At 39.6% G+C, this 20,654-nt stretch overlaps 1 protein-coding gene across 1 annotated transcript in view; it reads left to right on the top strand.

Moving 5' to 3' along the window:
* GABRA3 (gamma-aminobutyric acid type A receptor subunit alpha3) overlaps window positions 1-20,654 on the top strand; it is a 236,603-nt gene that overhangs the window by 191,268 nt on the left and 24,681 nt on the right. Inside the window, exon 7 of the mRNA XM_061136473.1 lies at window positions 8,267-8,410. Within this exon, the coding sequence (XP_060992456.1) occupies window positions 8,267-8,410 (144 nt within the window). The remainder of the gene's footprint in view (window positions 1-8,266; window positions 8,411-20,654) is intronic.

The following is a 20,654-nucleotide window of genomic DNA, read 5'->3' as shown; positions in this document are numbered from 1 at the left end:
ATCAAATATTGTAAAAGCGGTTTTTTGAAAAAAATCAATCAACTGATAAACCTTTAGCTAGACTGATGAAAGACAGAATACAAAACACAGAGCACAAAACAAGAGAATAATCAAATCATGAAATAAGGACATCACTACTGATCTTACAGAAATAAACAGGATTATAAAGTAACACAAGCTGCAAATTATATGTCAACAAATGAGAGAGCCTAGATGAAATGGAAAAATTGCTACTAATACACAAACTACTGAAAGTGACTGAGAAAAAAGTAGACATTTTTATTGGACCTATAACAAGAGACTTAATTAGTAATTTTATAACTTCCCACAAGCAAAAACCCAGACCCAGATGGTTTCACTATTGAATTTTATCAAATATTTAAAGAAGAATGAATACTAAGTCTTCCCAAAGTCTTGTATAATGCAGATGAGGAAGAACATTCAGTCAGGTCAGTATTACCATGACACCAAAACCAAAGATCACAAGAAAAGAAAACTACAGACAAATATTCTTTATGAATTCTTTATGACTATAGACATAAAGGTCTTCAACAAAATAAATAAAAACCAAATAAAAAAGCCTATAAATGAATTACCCACTATCTTCAAGTGGGATCTATTCCAGGGATATAAAGTTGGCTTTATATCAAAAAATCAATCAATGTAATACACTGTATCAATAAAATAAAGGACAAAAAGCCACATGACCATTTCAATAGTTGCATAAACACATATACCTCATGCCAGAAGTCCAAATCTGTCCTGATTTGCCAGTAACTCTCTGACAGACGAGCCTGGTGGGCTACAGTCCACAGGGTTGCAAAGAGTCAGTCACAACTGAAGCAACTTGGTACACATGCATACTTGCCTATAACTTACCCTGTAACTTTGGATATTTTAAAATCTTGACAGTTTTAAGTATTTGAATTAGTTATAAACCTATGGAGTGTTTAATTCAACTTGATTTCATAGTATGCCATCCTTAGGCTGTAGTTGTTATGTTCATCAGAACTGTGGTATTCTTACTGAATATGCCCAAACCAAGCTGGTTATTTTTTCTCTGAAACCTTCTTTTATGTTTTGTGTCTTGGTTTAGATCCCATGATCAGGTTGTTGTTAACCTCTTCAACCTCATCTCATATCTCTTTCCCCTTTCCATTGGCTTTCTTCCAGTTCCTAGAACACTATAACACTGCAGAATATTTCCCACTCAGAAGAGTTTACACTTTCTGTTTTTTGTTTGTTTGGCGCCTGAAATATTCTCCATCGAACTCTGGCTTTTGCTCATCTTCTGTTTTTCTGCTAAAAAGTCACCCCCTCAAAGGGATCTGCTCTGATCACTGTATCTAATTAAACTCCTCCCCACCTCATAAACTCTTATTTTTTATAGCACTTATCACTGTATGATATTATCTTCTTTATTTACTTACATATTTTCTTTCTGTACTAGACTATAAATTCAATGAAGGGTTGGGACCTCAAATGTCTTATGACTCCTGTACATTTACTGTCTAATATAATGTCTCAGTATATGAGTGACTGAATCAAGCAATCAAGCAATCAGTTTCTGACAGTATGAGTTCAAAGGGAATTCTTGCTCATTTGTGCTGTTGTAGCAAGAGTGATTTTTACTTCCCATATTCCTAGAGCCTGGCACATACCAAGGCTCAAGTAACAGAAGGAGGCATTTGGCAAAGCAACCAAAGGCAAGCAGATGCTTGTGGCATCATAGCCAATACAATATATGTTCATGGGGCCATTCTGGGAGTGCTGTAGTTCTTATTGTCTGATAGGTCTCCTTTCTGCAGCATCCATTCCCCACACCTGTCTACCTTTGCCCCTCCATGGGAAAAAAAAAGATCAAAATTGAGGAGAAGTACTCAACTGGGAGGAAAGTTGAGGGTTTAAAGAAACCCATGGGACAGGGAGGGAGAAGAGAAGAAAGAGGAGGCTTGAAGGGAAAGACTTCTATTCCCCAATGGGTAAATGAATTCCATCATTAGTCAAGTACTTGCAAAAGTTACAAACTCATGGTCATCTAGAATCCTTCCTTAGACTTCCTCCTTTCCTTTCTTGAAAGTGAAAGTCACTCAGTCATGTCCGACTCTTTGTGACCCCATGAACTATACAGTCAATGGAATTCTCCAAGCCAGAATACTGGAGTGGGTAGCCTTTCCCTTCTCCAGGGGATCTTCCCAACCCAGGGATCAAACCCAGGTCTCCCACATTGCAGGCAGATTCTTTACCAGCTGAGCCAGAAGGGAAGCCCAATAATACTGGAGTGGGTAGCCTATCCCTTCTCCAGGGGATCTTCCCAACCCAGGAATCCAGTTGGGGTCTCCTGCATTGCAGGGAGATTCTTTACCAACTGAACTATCAGGGAAGCCAAGTCACAGTTATATTCTGCCATTGAGATCTCCTCCCTGTTCCACTCAATTCATCCCACTAATACTATATATTGTGTCCTAAATGCCATTTACACAAAACATTGTGATGACCTTTTTAACTACTGTTTTGGCTTTAGTTTCATTCTTTCCAACTAGTCATCCATACTGCTGGTTGAACAGTCTTTCTAGAGCATATGTCTAGCCATGTCATCTCTATTTCAGTCCTGTCCACAAGACCTTATAGCCTATGGACTAAAACACTTATTTCATTTTTAAAAAATTTGAAGTACAGTTAATTTAAAATATTATATTACTTTCAGATGTACACCATAGTGGTTGAATATTTTGACAAATTATATTCCACTTACAGTTATTATAAATTATTGGCTGTATTCCTTGTGCTATACAATATTTTATTGTAACTTATATACTTTATACATAGTGGTTTGTGCCTCTTAATCCTCTACCCTTATCTTGCCATCTCCTAGTTCCTCTCCCCACTGATAAGCACTAGTTTGTTACCTGTATCTGGGAGTCTGTTTCTGTTTTCTTATATTCATTCAAGTTCAGTTCAGTCGCTCAGTCGTGTCCGACTGTTTGCGACCCCATGAATTGCAACATGCCAGGCCTCCCTGTCCATCACCAACTCCCAGAGTGTACTCAAACTCATGTCCATCGAGTCAGTGAGGCTATCCAGGCATCTCATCCTCTGTCATCCCCTTCTCCTCCTGTCCCCAATCCCTCCCAGCATCAGGGTCTTTTCCAACGAGTCAACTCTTCCCATGAGGTGGCCAAAGTATTGGAGTTTCAGCTTCAGCATCAGTCCTTCCAATGAACACCCAGGACTGATTTCCTTTAGGATGGACTGGTTGGATCTCCTTGCAGTCCAAGGGACTCTCCAGAGTCTTCTCCAACACCACAGTTCAAAAACATCAATTCTTCAGCGCTCAGCTTTCTTCACAGTCCGACTCTAACATCCATACATGACCACTGGAAAAACCATAGCCTTGACTAGATGGACCTTTGTTGGCAAAGTAATGTCTCTGCTTTTTAATATGCTGTCTAGGTTGGTCATAACTTTCCTTCCAAGGAGCAAGCATCTTTTAATTTCATGGCTGCAATCACCATCTGCAGTGATTTTGGAGCCCAAAAAAATAAAGTCTGACACTGTTTCCACTGTTTCCCCATCTATTTCCCATGAAGTGATGGGACCAGAGGCCATGATCTTAGTTTTCTGAATGTTGAGCTTTAAGCCAACTTTTTCACTCTCCTCCTTCACTTTCATCAAGAGGCTTTTTAGTTCTTCTTCACTTTCTGCCATAAGGGTGGTGTCATCTGCATATCTGAGGTTATTGATATTTCTCCCAGCAATCTTGATTCCAGCTTGTTTTTCCTCCAGCCCAGCGTTTCTCATGATGTACTCTGCATATAAGTTAAATAAGCAGGGTGACAATATACAGCCTTGACATACTCCTTTTCCTATTTGGAACCAGTCTGTTGTTCCATGTCCAGTTTTAACTGTTGCTTCCTGACCTGCATACAGATTTCTCAAGAGGCAGGTCAGGTGGTCTGGTATTCCCATCTCCTTCAGAATTTTCCACAGTTTATTGTGATCCACACAGCCAAAGGCTTTGGCATAGTCAATAAAGCAGAAATAGATGTTTTTCTGGAACTCTCTTGCTTTTTCAATGATCCGGCAGATGTTGGCAATTTGATCTCTGGTTCCTCTGCCTTTCCTAAAACCAGCTTAAACATCTGGAAGTTCACGGTTCACGTATTGTTGAATCCTGGCTTGGAGAATTTTGAGCATTACTTTGCTCGTGTGTGAGATGAGTGCAGTTATGTGGTAGGATTTTTGAATATTGTGCTTTTATTTCATTTGTTTCAAGGTATTTTAAAAAATTTCCTCTCTGATTTTTCTGTTGACTCTTTGGTTTTTTTATTAGCATGATGTTTTAAGTGTTTATGTAATTGTGTTTTCTCCATTTTTCTTCCTATCATTGATTTCCAGATTCACGTTATGTGGTTGGAAAATATGCTTGATATAATATCTATCTTCTTAAATTTATTGAGACTTGCTTTGTGGCCATCGTGTGTTCTATCTGGAAAACTTCCCTGTGTACAGAAAAGAATGTGTATTCAGCTGTTTTGGATGGAGTGTCCTTTAGATATCTATTAGGTCCAACTAAGTTATAAGTTGGTGGTTTGCAGATATCCTTTATTTGACATAATAAGTGTTGTCTGTTGTTTTAGACACTAAGTCATGTCCAATTCTTTTCTGACTTTATGGACTGTAGCCCACCAGGCTCCTCTGTCCATGGATTTCCCAGGCAAGAAAACTGGAGTGGGTTGCCATTTCCTTCTCCAGGGAATCTTTCCAACCCAGGGATCGAACTCACATCTCCTGCATTGCAGACGGATTCTTTACCACTGAGCCACCAGGGAAGCCCATAATAAGTGTTAATTTCTTTCAAAATTATCCTCCAAGATTTGAAATTTGGGAGATGTTACACAGAATTCCAATTCATTTATTATTATTATTTTATGAAATCAGAAGATAGGACAACACTGAGCTCAAATCCCTACAGGACCACAACCACATGGGGCTGAAAAGTGTCTGTCTCTTTAGATGGGCACTTTCTACTCCCTCACTAAAAACAGGGTACAATGTCAGTTGCCATTAGTCAACTCACTTACATTCTTGCTTTACATGTGGTAGAATTAAGAACTCCTAGTAGAATAAAGTGGAAACTGACATAGTTGTTGTACCGATAACTATAAATATTTTAAATAAATAGAAGATAGACTGAAAGGACTATTTCAAGAAAGATTGTGAGTTTTCATTTCCTAGTAAAAATGAATATTTATACACAATTGCTTTGCATACAAAGTACGCTTTTGTTTGAAGAAATAAAACTTCAGATATCAACATTATGCAATCCATTATAAGAACCATAATTGATACATTTAAAAAGATGTACAATGAAAATCTTAAAACAGACTGAAATTTAAAAAACAATCAAATAGATTAAAATTTCAACAGGTTTGTATTTGAATGTATACATTAAGTGTTGCTGCTGGGAAATGTAGTTATATATTAATTAAGCAATTAACCTTCACAGGCATCAAAATATTTTATAGATGTCAAATTTATAAAAATGATTTAATTGCAGCAGTAACTATATATTTAATCAAGTATTTGTGTCAGTGAATTGAAGAAATGACTGAGAACATATACAGTGCATATTATGTGGAAAAATTAGATTTCTTGTGGCATTTTCCTTCATCATTTATAAGAGCACAGATTTTATTTATTTATTTATTTATTTATGTTACTTTACAATATTGTATTGGTTTTGCCATTTTTTTTTTTTTTTTTGCCATACGTTGACTTGAATCCACCATGGGTGTACAATACCATAGAGTTATGTGTATTTTCTCATAATTTCAATGAGAATTTTGATGTGCCTGAGGAACTTTTGGGCATGTGGCCCATTATAAACAAATCAGGAAATGTTTTTCTTGAATATATTGAAAATAGTTCTAAAACTGTAATATAAGCAGATCACAATTAATACATATGTTTTTGTCAGACTGTTATCAAATACATATCCAACATTTCAAAGTTTTGCAGGGATACAGAATTTACATTTGTTCATTGGTAAATTCACTAGCAATTATTTGCTTTGTGGTATAAGGTTTAAATAGAGCATGTTATGGACATGATAGCTGCCACCATGATTTGGAGATCTCTGAGTGAGTTGAATAATAAACAGCTCAAAAATGAATGAAAAGGGTGAGCAGTATGGCGGTCAGGTTCCCTTTATAATGATCCTAGATATCTGAGTTAGGGCATGGTGCTCACCCCAAATATAAAACCCACTGTGCTAAGAATTGATCTGTGTCTAGAAAGAAAGCAACTCTATTCCTTTAAGATACTAACTATAACTAAATAACCTCATTCCTCATTCCCTCACCATTTTCTTACCCACACCCCTGTTAAAATTAATCTGTGCTAAGTTCCATACTCTAATTTGAAATTCCAAATACAAGACCTGATATTAATACCTTGATACAAAAGAAATGGTGGCAGGTTTCTGGTTTGCAAGTTAAACTAGATTAAACTTATAAGTTTCAAAATATAATTATAATCATTAGTTATTGCTTTTTTAATTTATAATTTTTCATTTTTAATTTAAAATATCCCTAACATGATTTTTTACCATAATTCATATGCTCATCCCATAATAATTAATAATTAAAGAAAATTTTATTACATTTCTAGAAGTTTATTTTTCTTACAACTAGCTTAATTAGGTCATTTAAGATATGTCTCTAGCTCCTGTGGGCATTTGAATTTGTGACATCTGCATTACATAATATTTTAACCATTCCTCCCCTTGCCGCCACTCTCTATCCTCCAAGAGAAGGAAAACTTTATAAAGGTTTATTGGCAGTCCAGAAGACTGTGAGTCACTGTGAGTCTTCTGGACTGTGACCACTTTGGGTTTATTTCTGTGTGTCCAGAGTTGTTGTTGTTTTTCAGTCACTCAGTTGTGTCTGACTCTTTGCGATCCTGTGGACTGTAGCACACCAAGCTTCTCCATCCTTCACTGTCTTTCGGAGTTTGCTCAAACTCATGTCCATTGAGTCATGATGCCATCCAACCATCTCATCCTCTATTGCCTCCTTCTCCTCCTAACCTCAATCTTTTCCAGTGTCAGGGTCTTTTCCAGTGAGTTGGCTCTTCATATCAGGTGGCCAAAGTATTGGAGCTTCAGCTTCAGCATCAGTCCTAATGAATATTCAGAGTTGATATCCTTTAGGATTGACTGCTTTGATCTCCTTGCTGTCTAAGGGATTTTCAAGAGTCTTCTCCAGCATCACAGTTTGAAAGCATCAATTCTTCAGTGCTCAGCCTTCTTTATGGTTCAACTCTCACATCCATACATGACTACTGGAAAAACCATAGCTTTGATTATACATACCTTTGTTAGCAAAGTGATGTCTGCTTTTTAATATGCTGTCTAGGTTTGTCATAGATTTTCTTCCAAGGAGCAAGTGTCTTTTAATTTCATGGCTTCATTTACCATCTGTAGTGATTTTGGAGCCTTAAGAAAATAAGATGTGTCACTGTTTTCATTGTCTCCCCATCTATTTGCCATTAATGATGGGACCAGATGCCATGATCTTAGTTTTTAAAATTTTGAGTTTTAAGCCAGCTTTTTCACTCTCCTCTTTCACTTTCATTAAGAGTCTCTTTAGTTCCTCTTTGCTTTCTACCATCAGCATGGTGTCATCTGCATATCTGATGTTATTGACATTTCTTCTGGAAATCCTGATTCCAGCTTGTGCTTCATCCACCTCAGCATCTTGCATGATGTACTCTGCATATATATAAGTTAAATAAGCGGGGTGACAATATGCAGCCTAGATGTACTCCTTTCCTAATGTTGAACCAGTTCATGTTTCCATGTCTGGTTCTAACTGTTGCTTCTTGACCTGCATGCAGGTTTCTCAGGAGGCAGTTAAGGTGGTCTGGTATTCCCACCTCTTTAAGAATTTTCTGCAGTTTGTTGTGATCCACACAGTCAAAGGCGTTAGTATAGTCAAAGAAGCAGAATTAGATATTTTTTCTGGAATTCCCTTGCTTTTTCTGCAATCCAGTGGATGTTGGCGATAGTGTCCAGAGTAAACTATTAATAATTATTCAACAAGTACTTAATACAAGCATGGATAAATGTAATTCATTTTAAGACAGACCACATATTAAAAAGTGTTCTGGGATGGGAGTTGTATTTCAATCTCATATGAATTTACTATCAAAGATAATCATTTTCTTTCCCATTCCCTTTTCCTTCTTGACTTTTTTGCCTTAGATGCCTATACAACAGCTGAAGTCGTTTATTCTTGGACTCTTGGGAAGAACAAATCTGTGGAAGTGGCACAAGATGGCTCTCGACTGAATCAATATGACCTGCTGGGCCATGTTGTTGGAACAGAAATAATCCGGTCTAGTACAGGTATTTATTTATTTTATTTAACAAGTATTTTGTAACCTGTAGCACATATCCATCACTGTTTTAAATGCTTATAATAACTTATGCTAAGAAAACAGTCTTGTAACGTAGGTAGCATTAGGTTAAGGAAACTGAGGCATACAGATGTTTAGTAATTTGTTCTATGTCACAGTTATGTGATGTCAGAGCCAAGAGACGAACTCAAGCAGATTGGCTTCCAAGACCATGCTTTTAACTGTGATGCCCTGCTGTCTCTTGGTGAGTTAGAAGTTCAAGGTCTTTAAGGCTGGACTGTGATAGAAGAGAAAGCAAAGGGAAGCCACAAAGTTGGGAGAGCTAAACTTTGATCCTAAAGGTTTCATGAAAATGTTGCTTAGCTCCACCAATACAGAGGTGGCAAGAACACAGCCAGGAGGTCCAGGAATGAGCCATGGAATTATTTTCTTAAGTGAATCCCATTTCAGAAACAAGTGTGTCTAGCAAACGTTGCCAGGTCCTCTCAATGACTCTTCCTAGGATATTGATAAATAGAACTTAGAGACTTGTTCTGTAGCCTTAAGTCCTGTCTATTTTTATCAGTTGTAGGAGCCCTAGGAAGGAGACACTTTGAATCCCAACTAACTTTAGGGTATTTGGCAAAATGGAGTATATCTTAGGAGCCCACATGTCTTACAGTACTTTTTACATGAAAGGGTGGGAACTTTCAACACTTGCCTCCAAGGAAGTTCTCTGAATCCACAGTTACAAACAAAGTAGGATACTCTTGTCCTTTGTTTTTCATTAGCTGGACACTGCTGTTCCATCTCCTTGTGGTGTTGCAGTATGTCTGTGTTCTATTCTCCCTCCATCCTCGGACCAGGGGAGGGAACCTAAAAAAAGCAGTATTTGAAAAGAATTAAAGGACAACAGGGGACTTCCCAGGTGGCTCAGTGGGTAAAGAATCCTCCTGCAATGCAGGAGACACAGGAGACACTGGTTCAATTCCTGGGTCAGGAAGATCCCCTGGAGGAGGGCATATCGACCCACTCCAGTATTCTTGCTTGGAGAATGCTATGGAAAGAGGAGCCTGGCGGGCTACAGTCCATAGGGTCGCAAAGAGTCGGATGAAACTGCAGTGACTGAGCATACACGCATGCAATAGACAATAGGATTTACAGATTCAGAATTTGGTGTGGGAAAAGGCTGTTCTTGAGAATGGTAACACTGAGGTTCAAAAGACCAGAGTTTGTGAGAACATGACCTTTTGGAGAAGGTCAGTTGTTCTGTGAAGGTGGGAGGGAAGTCTCTGCCTGGCCAGTTCAGCTCTCCCCAAGCAGAGGGAGGGAGGAGGACCTTCACTGCCTGCATGTGCAAAGTGTACTTTCGTTGTCCTACTGGGATGCTTTCATTTTTGGGTGGAAGTTACCTCCTGCTCTGGGGTGCTCCTGCTGCTGCAACCAACCTCCTCTCTGAGATCAGTTGCCTCACTCCTTCCCACCACAGCCTGTGGGCAAAGAGTAACCAGGCTCCTGATGAAGGCTCTGTGCATCCCAGCACAGCAAGGCAAGCCCCTAAAGACCGAGGGCATCCCAGGCACCCCAGAGGTCCACCCAGCAGAATGGAGAGACTTCCTGGGGCTACAGCATCTGTTCATTCTCCTGACTTCTCCATCCCTCCTTGGTACTGCTCACCTGATATCAACTTTTGAGACCCATCATTAGCCATTCCAGCAGTTCCATCTTATTTCATTAAGCCACTGTTTGTTTAGCCTTTATCACACAGGCAATACATGTTCATGATAGAAAAATTAGAAATATCAGAGAAGCAAAAAATGTAAATTAAAATATTCTTAAATTCCATCTAGAAAAAAACTTTTTAGAGAAATTTAGTGCATTAATTGATTATTATACAGTTTGGTGTGTAACCTTTAAGAAGGTTCTGTTTGCATTTTTAATCATGAATATATTTTTATATTAATGGGACCATAATATTGATACTGTCTTACAAGCTGTTTTTTAATGTAATTTTATATTGTAGGCTTGTTTTCTTATCACTAAGTACAGGATTCAAGTTAAATGTACACACAAGCTAGAAATATATTTTTTTCAGATATAATTAACATATTAGTTTCAAATGTACAGCATAATGATTCAATATCTGTCTGTGCTGTGAAATGATCACCACAGCAAGTCTAGTTAATATCCATCACCATACATAGTTACAGAATTTTTTCTTATGCTGAGATCTTTTAAGATCTACTCTCAATAACTTTCACATATGCAGTAGAGTATTTATAGTAGTAGTAATTATAGTCTCCATGATGTACATAACACCCTAAGGACTTATTTATTTTATAACTGGAAGTTTGTACTTTCTGATTCCCTTCACCCATTTCACCTAACTCCTACCCTTGGATTCTGGCAATCACTAATATAATCTTTGTATCTGTGAGCTTGATTTTTTTGTTTTGTTTTTTGGGTTCCACATATAAGTGAGATACAATATCTTTCTTTTTCAGTCTGACTTGTTTAACGTAGCATAATGTACCCAAGGTTATTGCATGTTGTCTCAAATGGCAAAAATTTCCTTCTTTTTGTGGCTGAATAACATTCCATTGATCTCCATATATCACATCTTCTTTATCCATTCATCCATGGATGGAAACTTAGGTTGCTTCCATGTCTTGGCTATTGAAAATAATGCTGCAGTGAAGATGGGGGAGTATATATCTTTTTAAGTTAGTGTTCTCATTTTCTTTAGATCAATAAGTGAAATTTCTGGATCATATGGTAGTTCCATTTTCAATTTTTTGAGGAAACTCAATACTGTTTTTGATAGTGGCTACACCAATTTACATTCCCACCAAGAGTGCATGAGGGTTACCATTTCCACACATCCTCACCAACATTAGTATTTTGTTGTTAGCTGTAAGTAGTTAGTAATAATATTTTAATAATCAGAATAGACATATATTATTACCTGTTTTAGTTACTCTAAAAAGAAAATTAAAATGCCATCCTCTGAGGCCATAGCCAGCATTCTTGACAATGACAAATGTTGCTATCAGTGGGAAATGTAGCATTTCATTATGAAATTCAATGATATCTTCATGTTAATGGCTTCATACTTTTGGATCATAATTCATTTAACAAATTATTTATAATTATTTTCTATTTTAATGCTATAAACAACACTGTGAAGACCTTCTTTTTCCACGTAGAATTTTGTTCCTATGTAATTACCTGCCTAGGATCAAAACAAAATATTGAGATTGCTATTTCAGAAAGTAGACACATTAAACATTTTTTAATACATATTGACAAATTGCCATTCTAAAAGGTTAAACAATTCATGCTCTCATTATCAATGTATGAGCTTGCCAGTTTTCCTTCACTCTTGGCAATGCGGATTTTATGGATTGAGTTATGTGTCCCCAAAAGGTATGACCCCCAGTACCTCTGAATATGATCTTATTTGAAAATAGGGTTATTTCAGATACTAGATTATAGTCACAAATTAGTTTTGAAAACATGATACAGAGTACATCAGTGAAGAGGTGATTTGATATGTTAAAATTCATTTGTAAAATTCAGTAATATGCAGGTGTAAGAAGGAATGAGGAAGTTCTATGGGAATATCTACAGGATATATCATTGAGCGAAAAAAGCAGATACAAAACCACAAAAGACTATAAGATATATATTAGTATAGGAATAGTACTTCCAGAAGATACACAAGAAGCTATTAATTACAGTTAATTGAAGGAAGGAGAGATGAAATGGCTTGAAGGAGGGAGACTTTTTGCTGTATATTATTTGATACTCTTTGGTTTAGAAACCATATAAATATTATTACCTCACATAGTATATTGTTTTCATGTGACTATAAGTTATATGCATTCCTCTCTGAATATGCTCCTTTATTTGTGGTCCAACATATTAATGGGAAGTTGGGCCAGAGAAAGACCCACAATCCATGGATGTTCTGTTTTGTATGGGTGGCTTTCTCTCTGAATGGTATCAGTCCTCAGCATGAAGTAACTTATTTTCATAATTGTATTATTTATTTATTTATGGCTACACTGGATTTTCATTGCTTTGCATGGGCTTTTTCTAGTTGTGGCGAGCAGGGGCTGCTCTTTGTTGTCTTATATGGACTTCTCATTGCGGTGGCTTCTCTTGTTATCATCACAGGCTCTAGGTGTGCCGGCTTCAGTAGTTGCAGCACATGGGCTCAGTAGTTGCCGCCCACAGGCTCAGTAGTTGTGGCTCACAGGCTCTAGAGCACCGACTCAGTAATGGCACATGGCTTAGTTGCTCCACAGCATGTGGAATGTTCCTGGACCAGGGAGAGGAAACCATGTTCCCTGATTTGGCAGGTGGGTTCCTATCCACAGTGCCACCAGGGAAGTCCAACATGCAGTAATTCTAAGTAGAGGACTCTTCTTTGTTCCAAATTCAAGCATGTATTAGATAAATAACTAATTTCTCAAACTCTCTGGCCAGTTCTTCACACTGCTCCCTACTTCAGCCCTGATTCCATTTTCCCTTGTTTGCAACTTTTACATTAATTTTCTAAGAGGAACATTTGAATGTATGATCTTAGTTTTGCATCTTTCCTAGAAATTTGAAGTTTGTTAGAAAAACTTTTATTACTGTTATTGTGTATATTACTTATTTAGACATGGAACATAGGTAAGTGAAGATAAATCAGAAAATAAGAGCAGTGCAGCAGGTGTTTTGATCAATTCATAGACACTATTTTGTGGGTGGGGCACCAAAACACGACAATTGTTTAGCCAGAGAGATAGTTAAGCCCTGAGGTCACCATTTTGGCATGGGAGGCCACTGACACCAAAGGGCATGTTCAGTTTGTGGACAGGGGCGCCAAAACCCCACTACTGCATAGCTACAGAGGCAATCAACTGCTGAGGTCGCCATTTTGCTGCAGTGCGGCAACAGACACCAGGGGGCGTGGCCTTATTTCCTAGCTGGTTGCTACTGAAAGAGGGATCTGCTGGAGTTTCGCTGTTGGCCTGAGCTTCACTGTTGGGTGGAGCCTCTGTGTGTACTAGTCCGTTGGCCAGAGCTAGGGGCTAGCTCTCAGAGGTTGGGTTCTCCCAGAGGCTGCTCTCAAAGGTTGGGTTCCCTTGCAGGTGAGATTAGACTGCTGACTGTACTTTTGACCAGATGTTGCTGGCAGGGGTCCTGGTACCACCTCCAAGTTTCGCGCATTGTTGGCTGTAAGTTATACTACATCCCTTTGTGCAAGCTGACCTGAAATGATCTGGTCTTGCAGTTCCCAGAGCCTTCCCCATGACGCATGGCAGAAGTGGGCCTCTAGGGGAATGCCCAGGAAAGCTAGGTATCTGCCTTGGGTTCTCATTTCCCCACTGGAGAAACCATAAACTCAAAGGTACCCTCTTAGGTGCTGCAACTGAGCTGGCCTGGGAGAGGGAAGAAAGCAAAACCTGATACCACTTCTGTTATCCTTCTAATGTGGCTTTTCTTGCTTTTCATGCCAGGGGTTGGTGGGAGGGGGTGCTGCTTCAGCTTTATTTCTTGGATCTGGGATTTTTTCACAGATGTGTTCTTTTCCGTGGTTAGCTGCTAAACCATATTTTTATGACGGTACTAAAGCCGGGACTGTCATATTCCACCACCTTACTGATCTTAAGTCAGCCTCTTTGCTTCTTTGGAAGAGACACAATTTCTCTGGAAGAAATTGAAGGAAAGGATAGAAAAGGAGAACATATTTTAAAAATACATTCAGTTACATAAAATAATGGCTAATTTGGTAAGTTTTTGAAAAGTCCACTTGCATTCATTTCAGCTCTACACAATATAACTTATATAATATCTATAATACGTATTATTTATAAATGTTAAATATTTTACATGATCAGATGTAGGATTAACAGACAGGAAGGAATTTAGAGGTATGAGACTAACATACAGAAGGAGGAAATTCCCCAAGCTAGTCAAAGTCCAACTGTTGTTAAAAATAAATCTTCAGTGCTTCCCCAGCTGAGAGAAAGAGTGAACAGAAGGACAGGGAAAGAAAGCAATAGAAATGTATACAGATAGGAGAGAGGTAGAGAATAAGGAGAGAGTGGGAGGGGGTAGGGAACAAAGAAATAAAAAGATTGAAAAAGAGGCAGAGAGAAAGAAAAGAAACTCCAATGTTTTCCTGAAGAAATTCTATAATTTTGTATGAAAATTCTTTGCTAAATTAAAAATAAGCCTACTTACATTTTTCATGTTCACATAAATGAGCTAGAATGTAAATACACACACAGTATGGATTGTATATCGAGCTTTGGCTGACCAGATGGTTCTTCCTAGGCTTAGGTACAAGGGAGTGGGTGAGGTAGGAAAGTGGGAAATTACCTCATTTGGGAGACATGCTGAAACTAAATGGGGGTGGAGAGACAGAGAGGTGAAAAATAAGAAGCCTAACAAGAAAGGTAGAAATAATCAGATTGCATGGACATTTGGAGACTCTTTGGAGAAATTTGAATTTTACTCTTTGAGAGATGGGAAACTTGGAGAGTCTTAAGCAAGAGAGAGACTGAGTCTGACTTACATTTTAATAGATTCATTCTGGCTGCAACTCTAAGAATATATTTAAGGGGACAAGTACAGAAGTTAGAAAGCTATTACAGTACTCTAAGAAAGAGATGATGGTAGCTTAGTCCAGAATGGTAACAGCAGAAGTGGTGAGAAGTGGTCAAATTATAAATATTAATATATTTTGAAGAAAGAACTGTCAGTGTATCTGAATCTGTGTCTACATTTGTGCATGCACACATAGAAACATGCATGAGGGGGGAAGAGGGAGCAATCGATGATGTTAAAGATTTTGAAGAATTTTGATCCATGCTCCTGAGAGTTACCATTTATTGAGACAGGAAGTCTGTTGGAGGAGATATTCTGGAGGGCATAGGAAATGGAGAGAATAAGAGTAGGATTTGGACATGTTAGATCAAGATACCTATTAGATCCACAAATGGTGATGTCTAATGGGTAATGAAATATATAGGTTAGAGCATTATCAGTTCAGTTGCTGAGTCATGTCTGACTCTTTGCGACCCTATGGACTGCAGCACACCAGGCTTCCCTGTCCATCACCAACTCCTGGAGCTCGCTCAAACTCACGTCCATTGAGTTGGTGATGCCATCCAACCATCTTATCCTCTGTCGTCCCCTTCTCCTCCCGCCTTCAATCTTTCCCAGCATCAGGGTCTTTTCCAGTGAGTCAGTTCTTTGCATCAGGTGGCCAAAGTATTGGAGTTTCAGCTTCAGCATCCGTCCTTCCAATGAATATTCATTTCCTTTAGGATGGACTGGTTGGGTCTCCTTGCAGTCCAAGGGACTCTCAAGAGTTTTCTCCAACACCACAATTCAAAAGCATCAATTCTTCAGTGCTCAGTTTTCTTCATAGTCCAACTCTCACATCTATACATGACTACTAGAAAAACCATAGCTTTGACTAGACAGACCTTTGTTGGCAAAGTAATGTCTCTGCTCTTTAATATGCTGTCTAGATTGGTCATAACTTTTCTTCCAAGGAGCAAGCCTCTTTTAATTTCATGGCTATGGTCACCATCTGCAGTGATTTTGGAGCCCAGAAAAATAAAGTCTGTCTTCCCTCTGTTCAAATTTGGGCTCCTTTTATACAGAAGATGGGGAGGGTCTCACTGTGGCACCAACCCATGGCTCAGCAGGCCCACTAATGTTGGCTGGTTGACAGTTGCTCACTAACAGTGGCATGCTTGAGGGAGGGACCCACTGCAGTGCTGACCAAGAGCTGAGTGGGGCTGCTGTAGCTTGCACCTGCCCAGCCCATATTACATTTCCCCACTGTCAGTGTCCATTCTACAGTCTTGTAGGAAAAGTGGTGATGATATTTCTGGCTATCTCCCACTGAAAAGGTGAGATGCGGGAGTGATTGTGAAATGGAATTGATCAGCGTCGGGTTTGGAATGTTCCTTAAAATTTTTGGTGAGCAATACAATTCTCTTTATCTACAACTATTTGAACCTGATGACATGCCTTCTACAATGAGGTTTTCATCTCAATACATAAATTTTCTGAAGAGCAACCTTTACCCTTCTAAGGGTTCACAAACCCATTGCTTTCTGGCTTCTCAGGAGTTGAGTCATTTTCTAATGACAGTGGGGCTACTTTAAGCAGTGTGATATATCCATGGCTTTACTCCAGCTAACTTGACAGATGAATGCATGGTGAATAATACCATGTGTGGTCCTGTCCTCCTTGCAGTCAGCTGGCGCTGTGGCGGCTGTTCTCTCCACGTTTTAAGGGGGATTCTGTCTCTGGGTGGGAAAGGATGTAAGGCTGCTTGCATTGGATAGGCAGACCTGCTGAAAGCAAACACATGAACAGTTAAAACTGCGAGGTCTTTCACAGCATTTATAGATTCTCACACCTGGGCAGACACCTGGAATGGCAAACTATAGAAGATTTCAAAATGGCTTAATTTAAGCCTGTTTCTGGGAGCCACTCTGATTGGTAGCATGGCAGCTGGAAAGGCCTTGTTGTTGTTCGGTTGCTCAGCTGTGTCCTGCTGTTTGCTACTGCATGGACTGCAGCACACCGGGCTTTCCTGCCCTTCACTGTCTCCCGAGTTTGCTCAAACTCACAACCTTTGAGTCGGTGATGCTATCCAACCATCTCATCCTTTCTCTCTTCCTTCTCCTCCTGCCCTCAGTCTTGCCCAGCTTCAGGGTCTTTTCCAAAAACTCAGCTCTTTGCATCAGGTGGCAAAAGTACTGGAGCGTCAGCTTCAGCATCAGTCCTTCCAATGAATATTCAAGGTTCATTTCCTTCAGGGTTGATTGGTGTGTTATCCTTGATGTCCAAGGGACTCTCAAAAGTCTCCAACACCACAGTTCAAAAGCATCAATTCTTCGGCACTCAGCCTTCTTTATGGTGCAACTCTCACATCCGTACATGACTACTGTACCATAACTTTGACTCTATGGATCTTTGTCGGGTAAAGTGATTTCTCTGCTTTTTAATACGTTGTCAAGGTTTGTCATAGCTTTTCTTCCAAGAAGCAAGCATCTTAATTTCATTGCTGCAGTTCACTGTCTGCAGTGATTTTGGAGCCCAAGAAAAGAAAATCTGCTTCTGTTTCCACTTTTTCCCCATCTATTTGCCATGAAGTGATGGGATTGAATGCCATCATCTTCGTTTTTGGAATGTTGAGTTTTAAACCAGCTTTTTCACTCTCCTCTTTCACTTTCATCCAGAGGCTCTTTAGTTCTTCTTTGCTTTCTGCCATAAGGGTGGTGTCATCTGCATATCTGAGGTTATTGATATTTCTGCTGGCAGTCCTGATTCCAGCTTGTGCTTCGTCCAGCCAGCATTTTGCATAATGTACTCTGCATATAAGTTAAATAAGCAGGGTGACAATATACAGCCTTGTCATACTCCTTTCCCAATTTTGAACCAGTCTGTTGGTCCATCTCCAGTCCTAACTGTTGCTTCCTGAACTGTATACAGGTTTCTCAGGAGGCAGGTAAGGTGGTCTGTAATTCCCACCTCTTAATTTTCCACAGTTGTTGTGATCCACACAGTCCAGCATAGTCAGTGAAGCAGAAGTAAATGTTTTCCTGGGGTTCTCTTGCTTGTTGTATGATCCAGGGGATGTTGGCAATTTGATCTCTGGTTCCTCTGTCTTTTCTAAGTCCAGCTTGTACATCTGGAAGTTCCCAGTTCACATACTGTTGAAGTCTAGTTTGAAGGATTTTGAGCATTACCTTGCTAGCGTGTGAGATGAGTGCAATTGTATGGTAGTTTGAACATTCACTGGCATTGCCTTTCGTTGGGATTGGAATGCAAACTGATCTTTTCCAGTCCTGTGGCCCCTGATGATTTTTCCAAATTTGCTGACATGTTGAGTACATCACTTTAACAGCATCATCTTTTAGGATTTTGAATAGCTCAGGTGGAATTTTATCACCCGCACTAGCTTTGCTCATAGTAATGCTTCCTAGTGCTCGTAATAATGCTTCCTAAGGCATTCAAGTGTGTTCACAGTCCAGGATGTCTGGCTCTAGGTGAGTGACCACACCATCATAGTTATCTGGGTCATTAAGATCTTTTTTGTACAGTTCTTCTGTGTGTTCTTGCCACCTCTTCTTAATCTCTTCTGCTTCTGTTAGATCCTTACCATTTCTGTCCATTCTTGTGCCCATCTTTGCATGAAATGTTCCCTTGGGATCTCTCATTTTCTTGAAGAGCTCTCTAGTCTTTCCCATTCTATTGTTTTCCTCTATTTCTTTGCATTATTCACTTAAGAAGTCTTTCTTATCTCTTGTTGCTATTCTCTGGAACTCTACATTCAGTTGGGTATATCTTTCCCTTTCTCCTTTGCCTCTTGCTTCTCCTCTTTTCTAAGCTATTTGTAAGGCCTTCTGAGACAACCAGTTTTACCTTGCATTTCTTTTTTGGGGGGATGGTGTTGGTCACCTCCTCTTGTACAAGCGAGTTAAATTAATGTCTTGACATATTTTAGCAATGCTCCTTTTTAATGTATGATTCAGTTTCTCACTTTCTCATGTTGTTTCTGATCCCCAGGATGAATGTAACTTCCAATCAGTTCAGTGTTTTAGACACTTGTTGGGTTATGCTAGAGACAAAAGCAGGCCTGTTATCACTTTGGAGAATATTAAGTAGTCCAAAGCAGGGAATCATTTCCTTAAGGAGGACTTTAACCACTTCAGGGCCTTTTCCGTCTGGGTGGGATAGGCTTCCACCCATCCTTAAATGGTGTCCACACATACCAGCAGGTTCTGAAGTTTCCTCCAATTTGAGGCATTTGAGTAAAATCTATTTGCTAGACCTCAGTGGGGTAAGTTCCTTTGTTCTGGATCCCCATCTGAGGAGGTCTAAAAGAGGTGTTGGGGTTATTTTTAGTACAAATCATACAATTCTGAGTAACCTGCCAGATGGTCCTTTGTAGGTGAGGTTCCATTATATGTTTCCCAATCCACTGTAACTTGGCCTCTGTCCCATAATGGGTGCTGTCATGGATGTGCTGCTGCAGCAGTGTCCAGGAGAGCCACAGGGATCAAAACAATCCCTTGTGCATTACATTTCTAGTCAGGTGAGTTATGGTCAAGAGTGAAACCCACTCATTGGTCCTCTCCTCATCCTTTTCTGAATATGCTGGCTGGTATTTTGACAAGTCAGTCTGTGAAAGGGGTGACCTTATCGTGGCTTGCTTTCTTTGCAGCTTGGTCAGCTAACCAGTTCCCCTTTATTATATGAGTCTCACCCTTATGGTGGCCTGGGCAGTGCTTTATGGCCACTCGTGAAGGCTTATGGACTGCTTCTAATAGTAACAGAATTTCAGGAGCATGTTTTAGGTCTTTATTGTTCGAGTGAGGAGCCCTCTTTATTTCCAGATTGCCTCATGAGCATGCACTACAGAAGATGCATAGCAACATTCTGTGTATATATTTACTTGCTTCTCTTTAGTAAGGAGCAGGGCCCGTGTTAGGGTCTTGATTTCTGCCTTCTGAGCTGAGCTCCCTCGGGGCAGGGCTTCTGTTTCCACAGTCTCTGTGAGGGTTACCACTGCATACCCAGTGCATCGCCTGCCTTTGTCCACAAAGCTTCTTGTGTTGGTGAACAGTTCCACATCCGGCTTAGCCAAGGGTTGGGCCGTTAAGTCCAGTCTTCTGGAGTACACTAGCTCGATGGTGTATAGGCAGTCATGCTCGGGGATTGTGCAGCATCAATCAGCAGCAATATGGCTGGATTTAGGGCTGAAGTGACTTGAATTCTCACATTAGGATTGTCCAGTAGAATGGCTTGGTATTTTCCCAGAAGTCAGCCAATAACCCCCTTTCTGTTCCAGCAAAGTGAGGACATGATGAGGAACATACAGAGTGATGGGTTGCCCCAGGGTAAAGTTCTCAGCTTCTTGAAGTATGTCACAACTAGCTGCCACAGCTTGAAGGCAAGGAGGCCACCTCTTGACAGTCTGTTCTAGTTGTTTTGAGAAATAGGCAACCAGTCTGGGAATATTCCCCAGGGTTTGGATTAGCACCCCAAGGCTTATGCCTTTTCTCTCATGTACATACAGTTTGAAAGGTTTCTTTAGATCCAGTAGTCCCAAAGCCAGAGCTGAGACTTTGCTCTTATTGTTGCAAAGACTGTTTGGCATTCTAGTCCAAGTAAGGGGCTGAAGATCATGTCCCTTCAGTGCCCCATAAAGGGGATTCCCTATGACCCCA

Source organism: Dama dama, chromosome X (assembly GCF_033118175.1).
Source record: "Dama dama isolate Ldn47 chromosome X, ASM3311817v1, whole genome shotgun sequence".
In the NCBI taxonomy this organism is placed as follows: domain Eukaryota; kingdom Metazoa; phylum Chordata; class Mammalia; order Artiodactyla; family Cervidae; genus Dama; species Dama dama.
Note: the sequence above shows the minus strand (reverse complement) of the source record. Positions and strands in the feature narration are given on the sequence as shown.